We start from the raw sequence: 17,072 nt of genomic DNA, 5'->3' as shown, positions 1-17,072 counted from the left end.
GGGAAGCGGAGAGAAAGGCGGATGGCCCTGTGCTGCCGCCGCCCCCCTGCCGCTCTCACACACACACCGGGCTCAGGGGGCGAGGGGTTGGCGCCCGGACCGGCAGCTCTGCACCTCGTACTGGGGGAAGCCGAGCTGCGCCACCCACTCAGCCACCTCCTCGGCGCTCCAGGACAGGAAGGGGCAGACGGGCCGCGGTCCCCCCGCGCCCTCGGGCTCAGGCTGCGGCCCCTCAGCCCCCCCAGTCCCCGCAGGACCCGGGCGCGGCGCCACCGGCTCCATCCCCGATCACCACGGCAACGCGTCCTTCCGGGGCCCTGTCACCTTGGCAACCATCACTTCCTGGAGGTGCGGCCCCTCCCTCCCTCCCTGCTGTCAGCCTGCAACGCCGCCCGCCCCGCGGCTCTGCACGACTTAATGTTGATTGGCTGCGTTGTCGATGGGGAAGGCTGGGGGATGAGCACCGGGGCGCCACCATCTCCCTGCGGCCCGGCTCACACGCGCTCGCTCGGCTGTTTCCGTCTGCCCCGCTCGGCTGTTTCCGGCCGCCCCGCTCCGGCCCCGCTCGGCTGTTTCCGGCCGCCCGCCGAGCCGTGCCCATGTCGGACGCGCTCTCCGCCGCCGCCGGCTGCCGCTCCGAGCCCCCGGGCGGCGACACCGCGCCCCGGGGCCCCGCAGGTACGGGCAGGGCGGGGGGCAGCCCGGCGGCGCGTGCTTAGCGTTGGCCTTACGGGAGAGTTTCCTTTACGTGGTGGGCTAGCTCGTCTCTGCCGGAGCAGCCGCGCTTGCGGGAGGCAGCTCCCTGCGGTGCCCGCTGCGGACAGCGGTGCCCCGGGTGCCGCCCGCGGTGCGGCTGTGCGGGGCTGAGCGGGGCGGGCGGGCCGCGGTCTCTGCTGCCCTCCCGCTCGGCCGCCGGGAGCCGCCGCAGGAGTTCCTCTGGTGCGGGGGGAGCAGCGAGGGGCGATGGAGGCTTGCGCTTTCCCAGGCGAGAGAGGCCCCGTCTGGCCGGGAGCCGGGCTGTGCCGCGGGCTGCGAGCCCCTGGGCCGGAGCTGTCCCATTCCCGCCCTGACTCTCGGGAACGGCCAGTGGCTCCGCGGGGCATCAGCAACCTGCGAAAGCTGGAGCTTGTCCGTGCCCTGCTCACTGCCTGAAGCGATAGGAGAGCAGGGCTGGGAAGCACGAACCGCACTCGTATGGGACGGAGCTTTCCCTGAGTTCAGGAGACTCGGGGAAGACCAGGAGCCATCTTTACAGAAGGTCCTTTTAGCACTAACCTAGGGATTTCCATCTCGTCGGTGCCCTTTGTGAACTGCTGCATGACTGCTTCTTCCAGGGCTTTGTCAGCTCAGCTTTGCGTGATGAAATTTGGCCTTGTTCTGTCCTCCTAAAGCTAGGATTAGTAGTTCCTGAATGAAACCTGATGCTGAGAATGGCTTTACACCACAAACATGTGAAGGTTTTTGTTCTCCCTTTCCTCGGGTTGAGGCCATTAAAAATCTTTGCTTCACAAGGTTCTAGAAACAGCTCATAACACAAAAAACTGGTTGGCACAGGTCTTTGTTCCACAGCTGTGTGACCTTGTCAGTGTTTGAGTACTGGCTGCAGGTTTTTTTCCTTCAGTGTATTATAAACACCAACGTTTATTTCACCTTTTCCTATATTTTGTTTGTTGTTAGAAAATGAAGACTCAGCCCAAAGGACAGAGCCTACAGATCAGCTAGTTGATTCTTTGGAGTCCAGTACTTCGCAGAGCGGGTAGGAAAACCTTTTTGTGTGTTGTGTGCCCACATGCATGACAGTCTGTTTCAGTCCTGTGACCTCTTCTATATGGCAGTTTGTTCTGTGCAGGTAAAAAGAAGGGGCTGAATTTGAGACTGAATTGTCTGCTTTGGGACAGGACATACCATAGTCAGCATGGGAGGGCCTGTTCTTACAGGCTTTAGGGTTGTTTTAAAGCTTGTGAAATGTAGTTCATGGCTCCGCTATTCAAATCACAGAGTCATTCAGCTTGAAAGGAACCCTGTGTGGTTTTATAATTTAAGAGCTAGTACATTTTCAGGGGGAAATTTTCTATATCCTATTTAATAATTAAGCATGCCTACTGTGTGTAAGTCTGGTGGAAGCTGTACAAGAAAATATCTTTTTCTATTTTCTTGACTATGTTTTGGCTTTTTTCTTCATTGTTTGTTTTCTGTGTCTCTCCATTAATCCTCCTGTTATCAGACATTTGGCTTGTTGGTACCAGCTGGGCATGTGTTTGTGGCCAAGTAATTTCATTGACTAGAAGCACTAACACAATGCAGTGTAGTTTAATTTGCCATTATACATTTGTTGCACAGGATACAATTTCAGAAATGCACGAGTTAACTCCACTAGGTAAACCACAGCTTCATCAAGAAAATGCAAAAATCCAGGAAAAAACCCTCACATCAAACTACCCTTCTTACCAAAACAGCAGTCTGATGCCATCTTGGTTTGATGCTGCTGACATCTCTGTCAGACATTCTGAGTGTAAATTAGTTCTTCCATCTTTTTATTATATCATCTATACAGACCATGAGCAAAATAGCTAAAGTAGATGATGGACACTTGTGGACATTATCTATTAAATTTGTCTTAATTTAGATCTTCTTTGAAAGGGATGGAGATGGCCCAAAAGGTTTGTGTGAGAAGAAATCAGCTGAACTCTGTCTTTGTAAGTCTGCCTGTAAAGCTTATGTACCTCTTTCTAATCTTTCAGTGAGACTATTAGGTATCAGTGGTATCTAGAGGAAAAAATTCCCAAACTGTAAGCTCCTGTGTTGATGGAGAGCTTCTTGAGCAGATGGGTGTCCCTATGGTAGCAAATGGCCAAATAGCCCATCTAGGTGTGTTCATGCACCTGCTAAACTGAAATGCAAATAGGCTGGGAAACGATAGCATAGAAGTCCAAGAATTCCTCCTTTAAAAAATTGTTCTCACCAAGTATTCTTCTTATCTTGCCCATCTGCTGCCATTTTGTGAACCTGCTATTTGTCTCATTTTGTTGTTCTTACAGACCTTCTGGTCTATCATGCCAATTCTAGGAAAGGAAATCACACTGTTGAGAGAATATAAGTAAAAAATGTCTTTGTTTCTGGATAAATTCTGTAGTGCCATAGGAGTAGCAATTTGAAAACAAAAGCCACATTTGCCCTGTTCAAGTCTTCTCTGTGGATGCAGAGAAGACTTGAGCTGTGTATATTTTATTTTATTTTTAATTATTCCAAACTATACTCAGTCTGCTTCCTTGCTAGTGAGAATATTTCTCATTTCTGAAAGGATTCATTTGAAGAAATGCATTTTTTGCCATTAATGCTGTGTTCTCATGTTTCTGATCCTTTAGAGCAAGGCAGTTGACACTGGTTTTATAGTGCTGTGAGAAGGTTTTGATTTTCAAAAGTGCAAATATTTCTATTCTTATTTAATACTAGGTTGCTTCTCATAGAAGTTTCACATATGTAATGAGAGCTTTACAGATGACACTCTTCTGGCATCTGAGTTCATTTGGGATTATAAGTCTACCTATAGACAACATGCAGCAATTTTAAAAATATAATTTAGAAGAAAATCCTCAACAGAGAATAAATGCCAGAGAGGTTTCCTTTCTTGCCCATTCTTTTCCTGCTATGTAGCATTCTTATTGTTTCAGCATGTTCATTTTCTTTTGTTACAGTGCAGTACTTGGATCTCTTTTAAGTTATTGTGCTGCCCATTGTATGTCTTACTGCTTGCTTATCGGTGGGGTGTATTTGGATATGGCAGGGAGACACTTGGGTGCTCCCTGTACCTGCTGGAAATGCTAGTAAGGAAAGGCATAATGGGCCACTTAAATAGATGGCATTCTCAGGATGGCTGTCAAAATTGTTCTGAGTTCTTTCACCGATCCAGTTGACCTCTGAGGCAGTATGCAGATGCCATGCACTAGCTGGCATAAAAGTTGTCCTTTCTTGGGCAGAAAAATTGCTACTGATGTCTGTCCTTGCTATAGTGTTGGTGAGCCAGCATGCTGTGGGGTGAGTGCAGTGAATTTCTGCCATCTAGAGGATAGCAAATATGTAGTGTCCCACAGAAGCTGCTCCCCCTGGCTCACATAGAAAGTAATCATGCAGACATGGCAGGACTGGGTGGTCAGGGGTTATTTGTCCAGTCAGCAGGTGCTGACCACAGAAGCTTGTTCCTTCCATTCATCTGAATTTGAATTCCAGAGCAGTGATTCCTCTGCTGGCTGTGCCCTGGGTGCAAGTGCTGAATTGTACTGCTCTCTTCCTCCAAAAGGTCACAGCCTGGGGCATACCTGAGGGCAGACTCAACAGAGCATTCGAAGGAAGAAATTGGCACTCTGAGGGACCAGAAAGTGGCTGTAGTAGAAGAGAAGCTGCCTGACCAAATCCAGTCTCTCAAAAAGGTAGATGGGTGTTTTTTATGTCTGAGAATGAAGACAGAAGTGCAGCAACAGTTCTCCCACTCTACTGCTATGCTTGCCACTGTGGCACTGAGGCTCTAAGGGTTGTGTGAAGATAAAAGTAGTATTAACGTAGATTCAGTTACATTTTTTCCTGTACGTTAGTGGGAGATAAGTGGTATCAGTCTAATTTGCAAAATCCCTCTTGTGTCTTCAGCTAGTCCTTGCTTCCTTGCTCACTGAGGTTTCAAGGTAATTGTCACCTTCTGCTCTTACCTGGTGCTTCTGGAAATTCCATTCTTACGGATTTCTGGAAGAGGGAACTGAAATGCCTTGTTTCTTCTTGTGAGCAGCAAATGTGTTTGCCCTACAGCTAGAGTCAGGGAAACCTGTGCAAGTGACACCGAGTTCAGGACCTGTGAGTTTGCATATAAGGGAAGAGCGTGAACCAGATGGACTTGTAACTAGGATGTAGCAATTGTAGTTTGATTGTGGCTGTAGTCTAGATGCACACAGGGCTGAAAGGCTCTCCCTAGACAGCTTGTGTGTTGAGAATTTTTTCCAAGAGTAGTCGGCTAAATGTATAAGGCCATTGCTTTGTTGAGGAGTGACAATTAACTCTGATGCAAATGCAAAAATGTGCCTGCCCAGGATGCCCTGGGAGACCAAGGGGAGTGAAATTTGTGACACTGATGTAGCATTTGACTTCAAAGTTCATGATTTTGGTGCAATGGGGGGAAACATGCTGAGAGGTGTCTCAGAGCTAGTCTATACTAATAATAGAAGCTTTTGCAGGTCTGACTTGGTTTCCTAAAGATGTCTGAGTTACTAATGAGTTGTTTCAAATCTAGGCAGAGACTTTTTACCCAGGGTGGTCTTTGTGACAATGTTTGTTATGTGCTTTGTGCAGGAAGCTGTTCGATTAACCAACTACCATGTACCTCAGGGAGTAGGGGATATAGTCATGATTCAGTCAGACCACACTGGTGCTGTGGATATCCTTTCAGCTGAGCTAGAGACTGCAGACCTCCTTGGGGAGCAGAGAAAAGGTGAGTCCTGAAGGCATAACTCTTGTTTGGGTAATTTTTTAAGTGCCTGCCCTGGCTAGAAGACCAGAGACTGTCCTGGAGATACTTCTAATTCCTGCTGGAATTAGAAGGGTTCCTGGCTAGTGAGTGGAAAAACTGCAGGCCCCAGAATGCAGGCCCCTTACCAGAAATAGCTTCACTGTTTTCAGGTAATAGTTTGTCAGTAGTGAAAAGTCATGTTAGCCTGTGAACTTTTCCCATGTCTCAGCTCAACCTCCACCTCTGGCTGCACCCACCATGTGGACCACTGAGAAGATGAAGGAATTCAAAGCCAAGATGGGAAAGGAGAAGAATGGTCGGATGGTGGTGAAGCGAGGCGAGGTGGTGACAGTGCGTGTGCCAACCCATCCTGATGGGAAATGCATTTGCTGGGAGTTTGCTACGGATGACTACGACATTGGGTTTGGAGTCTATTTTGACTGGACCACAGTTACTAGCACTGCCATTACTGTTCAGGTCAGTGAATCCAGTGATGAGGAGGATGAAGAGGAGGATGAGGAACTTGAAGGTTAGTGCAGATCTTATAAAGGTTAATTTGTGTTGCCATGCTGCTAAGAGTATTTGTCAGATGCTACAATTTCCATCTACTTTGTTTAGTCAGCCCATTTGCTATCTCTGCAGCCTATTGGCTTCTTGGTTATAGAGTGATAAGAAAGCATCTGGCCTTTCCTGCTTCAGCATATGTCAATGGCTGTCCTCTCCAAGAGCATTCTTAAAATGGAACACATGGAAAAATAAAATCAGAATACACTCAGCCAACTTCTAGATGATAAAGTTAAAGTCTGAAATTTTAACCTGTTTTTGTTAGATTCTCAGACTGAGAAATTTCTGGTGGTGAGTGGAGGCAAGAAGATTTTGTTTTGGGGTGTTGTTTCAGTTTTGTTTTTGTTTGTTTGGGTTCTTTTATTTTGTTTTTTGGGTTTTTTTTTGTTTGTTGTTTTGTTTTTTTTTTTTTTTTTGCTTTTTTTGGGGGGGGTTGGTGTTTTGTATTGTTATTTGTTTGGAGGGGAGGATTTCTTGGGTTTTGGTTTTTTTTTTCTTTTCTTTTTTTTCCCCAGTACATCAGTAGCTCCTTCTGACTGTATTTGAAATGTTTGCTACCTGTATCACTGTACTTGAGAAACACATAGTAATGTTGGCTGTTCTGTGGCTTCAGTGTATGTGTGACCAGTGTAGCTGGGAGGTTCGTGTCTGAATTTTGCAGGCCCTCTAAGCAGGGGTAGGTTCCTTTATGAGGAATTCTCTTGGAGAAATCAATTGAGGACACAGACACTATGAGGTAACAGCTAAGAGCTTTCCTGCCTCTCTTTGCTTCAAGTCTATATCACAGGATTGCTGTTGCATGTATAAAAGCAGTGAGGTGTCTGAAAGGTAAGCTAAAAAAGAGAGGAGACTGGGCTGGTGGGCTAGTAAATACTGTCCAATCAGTATTCTCAAGAGAACTGATTCTTGATATGACCTTTTTTATGATAAGGAAGGCTGGACTTTGTGGGAATTATTTGCAGAAAGGTCAGAGGAGATGCTCTAGGTAATGCTATCACCGTTAGCCTTCCATATAGCTGCATGTCTGTGTGGCATTCTGATCTTGTTGGTCTTTTTCTGTATCATGCAGTGGTTCTGGCCTACTTACTTGTCTCCTCTCTCCCATTCAGGACTGTCCCCTGTAGGTGATGTGGAACGGGGTTCCAAAAGCTACCTGCGGAACCGCTATGGAGAGATCCTGCCTGTGTACCGCAGGAACAGCCATCGGGAGGTACAGGCAGGCAGCCACGAGTACCCGGGCGAGGGCATCTACCTGCTCAAGTTTGATAACTCATACTCTCTGCTCCGCAACAAGACTCTGTTCTTTCACATCTACTACACTAGCTGAAGAAGAGGGGAGGGGCAAGGATGGCAGGCAGGTAATGGTGAGGGTAGCAGGCTGCCACCCAGCCCTGGTACTGCCTGACGGGCACTGCTGTGTGACAGAACCAGGCGCAATTCTGCCAGCTCTTCTTTGGACATGAACTGGTTTCTTCCTGCACCCTTCTTCCCCACTGTCTCAGGGGAGAAAGGTAGTTGTGACTGCCTGGTTGTTCCCAGGCAGCTGCTCTTTCTCTAAAACTTTGGGAGGTCTGCTCCATGCAGGCATTGGGCTGGGCCTTCAAGTCACAGCTGGCAATTGCTCAGAAGTCACATTCAGGTGGTTGTGGTTCTGATCTGTTGTGCTGGTACAAAATGAAGTGAAAATAATGTTACTATTTTGTGAATAACTTTTCCAACTCTCCTGCTGCATCTGCTTCACTAGAGGGCAGCTGTTAGCTTCAGTGAGCCAGAAGCACAGCTGGCTCATCACCTACCATCGCTACAGTCACCAGCAGTCAGTGCTTCCTTCGCTCACACGAGTGGCGGGGAGTGCTGCTGGCCAGCAGCAGCCCATGCTGCAGTGGCTTGGCAGTGCTACAGTTTGTCAATGCAGTTTGTCAGCTGCTATTGCTGTTGCAAAGGTATTTTTGGGAAGTTCCTTGGCATGTTTTGGTGACTAGTGATGGTATTAGTTATCACCTTCTGCTTAAGCAGTGGCTGAGTTGAACAAGGAGAAGTTAATCCATCAGAGATGAATTTTAAGACATGTTTATTTGTAACTGTTGTTTATTTTAATACTTTTAACTTCGTTCTCTTTTCTAAGAATACTGCTGTATTTACATTTTGATACCTCTTTGCAGAGACACAAAATGATTTTTCCATGGTGATACTAGAAAAGTTCTGAGTTTTATTTTTAAATCATCCAGGTAAAGCACCTCTACTTGGTCCATTCCTTCTATTGACAGGAAATGATGGACAGAATTATTTGGGGTAGCTAAAGCCAAAGATTTTGCTCTCATAGAAGGGCTGCATATTTCCTACTAAGGGTATATTGTAATGCTGTACAATTTGCTCTATATTCAAGCTTACTTTTAGCTATCTCTGCTTACTGATTCACTGCTCCAGAGCACTTAGTAGGCCAAAATGGTAAGAGAGGAAGCAGTCAGTCTACAACAGAGCAGCCCAAGCTGGGAGCAGGAGGAGTGGATTGGAAGAGCACTGCTTGGAGCACAGTGGCTTTCTGGAGGAGTCGGCAAGGAGCAGAGTTGTTGCTGCTTTGGGCCCTGAGAAGGGGAGAAAACAGTCACCTTTCTCAAAAGAGAGAGTGTGTCCATCAGGGTTGCGGGGAACTGCAAAGCTGTTTTATTCAAGCAGGTCGAGCACAGGGAGACAGAACAGTAGGGCTTGGTATCTGTCAGAGCAAGATGCTCTCTCAGTTAGCAGCTTGGAGAGGGCTGTTCCTTCCTTTAACCTGTCATGGATAAAATGAAGAACCATACTGTGGCCTTTCTACAGCACTTGAATCAGGCCTGAGAAATTTAGTTAAGGTGTTTGGGTTTTTTCTTCCTTTGGAAAAAAACCCACTTGATCATCTATCGAGTCCCTAGATATTGCTGATAGAGTGACACACTTCACTTCTAACAGAGAAATAATAGTAGCTGATATAAAACACCAATTTTACAACATTTCATAGTTGGTGTGTTGTGTATAGATTAGGGAATGAGAGGCTGGAGAGCAGCAGTGCAGAAAGGGACCAGAGGATCCTGGTTGATGGGAAGTTGAACATGAGCCAGGCAGTGCCCAGGCAGCCAGGGTTGCATCAGGCACAGCATTGCTAGCCAGGCAAGGGAGGGGATTGTCCTGCTCTGAACTGCACTGAGGCAGCCTCACCTCCAGTGCTGGGGCAGTTTTCAGCACCACAATATAAAAAAGACATTAAGCCATTAAAGACCATCCAAAGGAGGGCCACGAGGATGGTGATGAGTCTGGAGGAGAAGCCATGTGAGGAGCGGCTGAGGTCACTTGGTCTGTTCAGGCTGGAGAAGAAGAGACTGAAGGGAAACCTCATTGTAGTTACAACTTCCTCGCAAGGGGCAGGCACTGATCTTTTCAATCTTGTGACCAGTGACAGGACTCAAGGAAATGGCCTGAAGCTGAGTCACAGGAGGTTTAGGTTGGGTATAAGGGAAAAGTTTTTCACCCAGATGGTAGTTGAGCTCTGGAACAGGCTCCCCAGGGACGTGATCACAGCACCAAGCCTGACAGAGTTCAAGGAGTGTTTGGACAACGCTCTCAGGCACCTGCTCTGATTGTTGGGGTGTCCTGAGACAGGAGCTGGACTCAGTGATCATGATGGGCCTCTTCCAACTCAACATATTCTATGATTCTATGAATCTTTTGTACTGAGTCACTGGAAAACACCTTAAAACCATTTATGATCACACAGAAAACACTATGGGCCAATGCCAGAAGAAAAGCTGCACATAAAATACAGAAGTTGGTCATGTCCCAAAGCAGTAAGATCAGCCACATACATGTGTGGTCAATGCCAAGGTTCTTTAGGCTGTTCTGCAGTCTCTGGGAAACTTGGTGGTGTTGAAACTCATTGGTGAAGTTCTGCAGGACTGTTGAAGGAAATAAAAAATAGGAATTACATTTTGCTTAGAGGTTTCACTAGGTTGTTCCTTGAATTATTTTTTTACATTGTTAATTTGGAAAAAATACTTTTGTTCATCACTCAGTGCTTGTCAGGGAAGTGTTTTTGTAAAAGTGGGTACAAGCTTAAGTCAATCTGTGAACTCCAAATTGTCCAAATTCCAAGTTTATGGAATTTCACTTAAATCCATTACCTAAAGACTGCATCAGGTAGAATCTTACAGTAGAGGATTAGATTAATAATTTTCTTCAAACAGATGATGTAGGAAGTAAAAGATACCAACAACAGGGAAATGGCAAATTTATTTAGTAAATGCTTTAACAAGACAAGCCAGTCTCTGAAAATAAAGTCAGTGCTGGAATTAATTGTCCCAAATTGTCAGGAAATGGGACTATACTTCTTTTCCAGCTTCAGTGGGTCTTACAAGAAAGAGGGAAAAGGGTCTGTATCATTACAAATTATGGTCTATCCATCTGATACACACTATAATTCACATTCAGACAGAAATTTCAGAAATTCTCAAAAATCTCCAGACTCTACATGCCTTTAGACTCAAAAAAGTGTTTAAATAACTGGTTTTAAGAAATGAGATTTTTTTTTCATGGGCTGTTTTATAAAATAAATGAACATTTCATTAAAAGTTTATTGAAACTATCATTGCTAATAAAATCTGAATTATTGAAGCCTCTAGAAACACTCTAAACACAGTAACAGTTTCATTATATTTTGCACAAATACTCATACCCATATGGTAAAGTAATTCCTTAAAAAGCTGATAACCAAATCCAGCAGTAGCAGTTCAGTATTATAAAGACACTTCGGCAGCTCTGGCCACCTGAGTTACTCATCACATTCTGCAATTTACAGTATTCTTTCATGACAGCTTCTGCTTTAAAGGATAGTTGAGTTAAAAAAGCAAATCACAAGCAAATACATTAGAGGATTTTATTCCCCTACCCTTTTAAAGTATTGGTTTGTGAATAATGAAAGTTACTGATTAAAAATGTGACAAAGAGATTCATGAAGCATTGATCAGATAGCAGGCATCAGTCATGTCAGTCAGCTCACACACATACGGTACAAAATGGACAGACAAGGCCTGTAAAGCAGGGCTGTGCCAGGGAGCATCAGAAATGATCATGGCATGGCTGCAACGTGTGACTCCTGCAGTACTCAGGGAGTGCAGAATGCCTGTGCCTCCTGAAGCACTGCAGGCAGCAGTTACTGGGGCATGCCCAGTTCTCCCCACAAGTTCTAAAGGCTCTTCTCATCCTACACTCAGGTCAGTGCTGTGATCCAGGTGTAACCCATCTCCTGCACATACAGCAACACAGGTACAGCACCCCAGCACGTGTAACCTGTCTCCCACACAACCCTGCAGTTACAGCAACCTGGTCTAGTTGAAGGTGTCACTGCCCATGGGAAAGCAGTTGGAACTCAATGATATCCAAGATCCTTTTCCAATCCAAACCATTCTATGATTTTATGAGTAAATGTGACAATAGTTTAATAAGATATGATGGCAATGCATATTTAACTATATTGCATAGAGGACAGGGTCAGACAAAACTGTCAGGGAGACCCTCTGCTGAGTCATGAAGTTAGAAAGGATCCCCTTATTTTTTAAACTCCTTTTTTGAGGGGAAATTAGGTGTGTCTGGATCCAGCCTTAGTACCAGACTTGGCCGGTAGTTTACATCTTAAGGATTATGTGCACAGTCAATCCTGTGTCTCACTTAGCTGAGATTTCAAAGTTTTGTATGCTGTTAAGTACTTTGTGAGAACTTCTGAGCAAGGAATCTCTCAGCCTCAAGAGTTAACCCTAAAAAGCATCCCTAGTTGAGTGGAGATCCTGGGGCACAGCCTAGTGCCATGCAGGAGAGAGTAACAGGCCCTGGGCTGTCCACTAGAGTAAGATGATTGACTTACTGTCATATTTCCATACAGCCTGTATTTTGGGTTTCCTTGTGCCCAACTGACCCTAAGCTGTTGAACAAGACTTTTGGCCTTTAACCATTGTGTTCTTATCTGTCTTCTCAGAGTCAAGCTTAAGCCAGATACAGTCCTCCCACCCACCACTGGTGGCTGGCTATTGCTCAAGCAGAAGTGGGAGGGGAGAGCACACTGTCACCAGAGGCACTAAACAGAAGAAGGTGGAATAGACCCTTCAGTCTGACCACGTCAGCATTGCCCCACTCAGTGATTGCTGTTGGTCTTTGGCTGTGAGATCTGCAGAATCCTCTCTGTGTGTGCTGGTTAACACATGATGTGCTATTTGGCACGTACTTCACTTTCTAGTTAGGATTTATTTATCTTGAAGGGAATTCTGACCTGTATATACATGAGATATTCCAGAATTACTGATCCTCAGCTGCACAGCTTGTTGCATGGTAGTGGGTTATCTCCATTTAAAACTATACAGTGGTTTTGTCACAAAACCTGCCTTACAATCAGATTTGATCACTTGCTAAGACATAGATAGTATGTCCCAGTTTTCAAGCCATTAGTTAATGGTTTTTGTTAAGATAAATGGCACTGTAGATGGCAAACCTATTGTTCAGTTCTTGCTTTCTGAAGTGTGGACCAATCTTTAATAAGGCTTGGGTCACTCTTTTGGGACTGTGCCCATCTACCTGGTCTCATTGACTTAAGCCCAAAAACAGTATTGAATGGGGAATGTCATTGCAAAGAGGATGTGCCCAGCCTGCAAATGCAGCCTGCCCACAGACAGGCCTACTACAGTGGAACTGAAAGTATTTGGTGTGTGTTATTTCACTGCTTGAGTTTCCCAAAAGTATCTGGTATCCTTTATGAACACAAGATAGTTTTAGGAATATTTAATCTTCAGGAAAGCTTCACTGTTGTGCAGGATAATTCTTCTTTTTGTTTATTTTCTTATATTTCCATATTATACAAGTATGTTGTTTCTCAGGTATTCAACTAGCATTCATTATCAAAGTGACAACTTTTTGGAAGGATAGACAGTTTTAATTAGTTTTCTGATAAATCAAATAGCTTGGCTATGTGGCTAGTAATTAACAGCAGCCATTCCTGTTCAATATCAAATCCATAGTTTTGTCAAAGAAATAATCTTATTTCATATGTGTAATTTTTTCAGTGTGTTATATTTCCTGGATTTGTATTCAATCTTGCTAGCTGGCTTAGGCAGTTATGGAAACCCTTCCTATTTAAATAGAGACTTTTTGAATTAGACCTTGGGTCAAGAAAGAAAAATAAAGTTTAAATGCAGTTGCACTTCAGAGAGGGAAATTAATCCTCAGGAAAGCAATTTTTTTTTTGTTTCTATGGAAGGAAGATTTCAAATAGGTTTTTAATATATATTTTCTTTCCCTCTAAATTGTCTCTAGAAATCAGAAACCTAAATTAAGGAAGAAGCTTCTTTTGCATTTTGGGTTTGCCTTTGTGAAAGCACAAAATTGTTTTCCATTTTGTTTTGAATATAATTTAGATCTAAATAAAATTTACATGTTCAGTTAGAGACATATCCTGTAGCAAAGGACTTGTATAAAAATTACTCTGTGTATGTGTTTAGTTACAATAATGGTACTAATCTGTTGGACATTTTTTATGTCAGAGAAGGTAGTAAGCTTTCCATTGTTTCCTCTTTTTTTGCTTTAGGTGTAATGTAGCAGCAGAAGTTAAAAATGTATGTGTTTTATTGAGAACAGAGAGTTAAAATCGCTTAAATCAAAGACCACTGCTGGTACTGCTTACAGTTACTCAGATCCTTTGGAAGCCTGTAATACATGTTCTCAGGAAAGGTTACTGGTGGCAGACACAGGCTTGTAGCAAATTTATGCTCGGGACTCATTTAATATGCACAAACAGGTAAGATGAAAATGTGTTAAGAGGAAGAGCTTAGTTACCTGACTTCAGGTGCTAGGAAAGTCACTACACACTGAGTCTGGAAGGCAGCCACATGCCTTTCTTTGTGGCTCTACCTGTCGGCTTATCTCCTTGTACCTGTGTGTGCATGTAACCTCCACCTATGGCCTGCAGTGGGACAGTTACTGTGGAGCTGGACCTGGTGAGGTGAATTTGAGGTAAACCTTATTACAGGTCTAGCTACTGAAATATTTTGTTGTTCTTGTGGGGAATTAGGGTAGAGAATGAATCCCTAAATTAGTTCATTTTCATCCCCACTGCTTATACTCTTCCTTCTTGTTTCACTACCCCTGTTAAAGCCACTCTCCAGAGGATTTATCACAAGGTGCCTTAGGAACAAACAGCAAGTCTGAAATGAGAACCATAGGTGTCATTAACACAAGAGATTTCTTCTTATTTCTTGCCCATTTAGGTAGGGGGTGGTACTTGCCAAGGTCAGGCAGGGAGGGCCTCTCTAGGCTGTTCCTGAAGATCTAATCTGTTCATAGACCACCTTGTTGCTGTAAAATGAGTAGTACAATGGTATTTGAATTTCCTGGTGCCATATATTCTTTGCCTTCATATGCTGCTGTCAGATGTCTAGGAACACCAGAGGACTACTCCTTTTGATATGCCGACACTAAACCCAAGGACCAGAGGAACACTAGATAGACATAGAAAAGTGTTTCTTATGGCCATTCATAATTTTCTCTAAAAAGAGTGTTGAAATCAGAGTTGTGAGTGGTGTGTGTTAATGCATATTGAGTGTGGATGAGAGACCAAAGTACAAAGTTTTTTGTTTAGTTTTTTTTTTTATATATATCTACAAGTGTAAAAGAAAAACTGTTTCTCCTTTTCTCATATCTGGGAAAATATTGGATGTGAAAAGATCATGTAGATGAATGAGAACTTCACAACTGGCAGAATGAAAAACTGGGAACCGATTGTGTTAAATACATTGCTAATTAGACTGTGAAAGACAGAAGTTTAGCAGGAGTCAAAGTGCTAAGGCATTTATCTAAAGAAGTTGATCTGCAGTAAATACCAATTAAATAAAGGTAAAAAAGGTACATAAAATAGCAGAGTTCAAATGTATATTACAAGGAGGAGAGTGTTCTGGGGGGATAGTCCACATTTGCCTGGAGAGAGTCTCTGGCTACTTATTCCAAAACTGTGGTGCTGTTGCAGCTGAAGGTGCATTAGGCCAGGTGGATGGTGGATCTGAGTCACCTTGGCTTTTCTGGGTTCCATTCTGGATTTTACATGTTGCTTTCTCAGAATCATCATACATTAAATGTAGCCTTTATTGGGAAGGGAGAGAGGAAGGATTTTCTGATCCATCAGTGAGGGTTATCTGTTTTAAACCCATCTGGACTGGTGAGTCAAGTTCCTTCGGCAAGAAGCAGGATGCCAGCCACAAAATTCAGAGCTAAGGAGACCTTGCCAAGTAATGACCTTGACATTTAGGAGCCATGTTTGGAAATGATAAATAGCTGGAGATAGCTTCCCTGCAACCTCCAAGATGCCCTGGGAACAGTTCTCCTGCTGCTTTCCACTCACAGCTCCAAGCCATTAGCACATGCTTTCAATGGGGAGCACCTTGTAGCTGGTCATACCTTTTTGAGAGCTATGTTCTTGTGAACTGTGATGGTTGTTTGTCAGTCCTTACCTATGTGATGTGAATATTTTTGATGCCCTGTGATTTCAAAATTGAGTTCTTGGTGCCAAATGTTTGCTTTCCATGTTCTCACCACGAGGTGAGTTTTAAATAGAGAAGAGAATATTTTAACAAAATGTGTCACTGAACTCTTTCTGAAGGGCACGTATGAAGGCTATATTTATAGTGTGCTTGCATTCCTTCTACAATTGGTTTGTATTGTTTATATTTGATGTGTTGTGGTTGATTTGTAATAATCTATTGGAATTTACTCCCTTTAAATAAACTTTTCACTATGCAACCAAGAACTTCGTCTTCTGTTTAAGGCAAGTGAATATCTTGATATGAAAAATTCAGCTACAGACCTTCCAACAAAACAAGAATGCAGTTAGTTTTAGGAGCAAAGAAGAATCAAATACGCAAAATATACTTTGGAATGTACAGGAGATTCTGATGCAAATGGATAGGAAAATGCTCTGTTATCAGCTCATGACCATGGTTCCAGGCAGAAAATCTTTTGTCTATTAAAATGACTTGCTGGACTATTTTTCTTGAGATTGTACTGAATGTTTGAGGAATTAGAGAGGAACAAGCAAGTAGCCAATCTCATATAATGGACATAAAGTTCAAATACTTTACCCTTCAGTTCTTCATACTGGTACTTGTCACCTCTATTTGCACAGATCCCCTAGCTCCTTTGTTACTTCAGCTTTCAATCTGGAGGATTTAAAAAGTATCTCTTCCGTTACCAGATACCCATTAAATTGTCTAGAGAAAAGTGTTTGCCCTTCACAGCTGCTTTGCCCATCAGCTTTATCATACTACAAAGGCTCTATTTACATGTCCTGAAAGAAGCACTTGCTGGTGATAATAAGGAATGATGCCTGTAGCAGGAGTAATCTTTTCTCACCCATCTCATTTTAAGCACTGACAAGTGCTGCAGAGGTTCAATTCTCTGTTCTAGTCCCTTGCAGCACTTATAAACAAATTAATGGGCAGGAGCAATCATAAACCAAGCTGATCCAAAGGATAGATGATTCTGCTAAGTTAGAGATATTTCATTGCATTTTAAGACCACTAAAGAGAAACAGTGCTACAGCTACTGTATTATGATGCACTCATGATACATCCTTATGCTTGTCTCAGGTATACAGCCAAGAGGAAAACTAAGGAAAAAAGTGGGGATGCAGGGAAGTGGTGCAAAATTTCACATTAGTTCTTCTCATCCACCCCCACCCCACTCTGCCACTCCCCTTCCCGCTTCTGTAATTTTTGTGGATGGGCTGCAGCAGAAGCACTCTGATCATGAGGTGCTCTGTGAAGGCCTTGCAGCAGGCTTTGTTGCCTCTGCCAGGGAAGTGGCTCTTCCCTGCTTCAGGTGAATAGGCAGAATATTGTACTTTGTCTGCTGAAGTCCTGTCACTGCTTTTAGTAGTGTTTGATTATCAACAGCAGTTTTAATCTTAGCAGAGCTACTCATTGTTGTACAGGTGGTATCAGTTACCCAGTGGAGACGG

General features: G+C 43.8%; 3 protein-coding genes across 3 annotated transcripts in view; 1 reads left to right on the top strand and 2 right to left on the bottom strand.

The window, feature by feature from the left end:
- SAMD15 (sterile alpha motif domain containing 15) overlaps positions 1–349 on the bottom strand; it is a 3,598-nt gene extending 3,249 nt beyond the window's left edge. Inside the window, exon 1 of the mRNA XM_030274766.4 lies at positions 115–349. Coding sequence (XP_030130626.4) covers positions 115–282 — 168 coding nt within the window. The 5' untranslated portion in view covers positions 283–349. The remainder of the gene's footprint in view (positions 1–114) is intronic.
- On the top strand, positions 226–15,863 carry TMED8 (transmembrane p24 trafficking protein family member 8). The gene is made up of 6 exons (XM_030274761.4): positions 226–678; positions 1,678–1,756; positions 4,298–4,427; positions 5,335–5,473; positions 5,721–6,020; positions 7,165–15,863. The coding sequence occupies exons 1-6, from the start codon at positions 600–602 to the stop codon at positions 7,380–7,382; spliced, it is 945 nt and encodes a 314-aa protein (XP_030130621.4). The 5' UTR covers positions 226–599; the 3' UTR covers positions 7,383–15,863.
- The window catches only part of GSTZ1 (glutathione S-transferase zeta 1), a 26,028-nt gene continuing 18,781 nt past the window's right edge, over positions 9,826–17,072 (bottom strand). The window contains exon 9 of the mRNA XM_041716821.2: positions 9,826–9,981. Coding sequence (XP_041572755.2) covers positions 9,960–9,981 — 22 coding nt within the window. The 3' untranslated portion in view covers positions 9,826–9,959. The remainder of the gene's footprint in view (positions 9,982–17,072) is intronic.

The sequence above is a fragment of the Taeniopygia guttata genome, chromosome 5, assembly GCF_048771995.1.
Source record: "Taeniopygia guttata chromosome 5, bTaeGut7.mat, whole genome shotgun sequence".
NCBI lineage: Eukaryota > Metazoa > Chordata > Aves > Passeriformes > Estrildidae > Taeniopygia > Taeniopygia guttata.
This window is presented reverse-complemented; position numbering and strand designations above follow the sequence as displayed.

Excerpts from the sequence above, each read along its gene's own strand:
- TMED8 (XM_030274761.4), top strand. The coding sequence starts at position 600 with ATGTCGGACGCGCTCTCCGCCGCCGCCGGCTGCCGCTCCGAGCCCCCG. Across the intron at positions 5,474-5,720 it reads CCTTGGGGAGCAGAGAAAAG|CTCAACCTCCACCTCTGGCT; the intron begins GTGAGTCCTGAA and ends CCCATGTCTCAG. Across the intron at positions 6,021-7,164 it reads GGAGGATGAGGAACTTGAAG|GACTGTCCCCTGTAGGTGAT; the intron begins GTTAGTGCAGAT and ends TCTCCCATTCAG.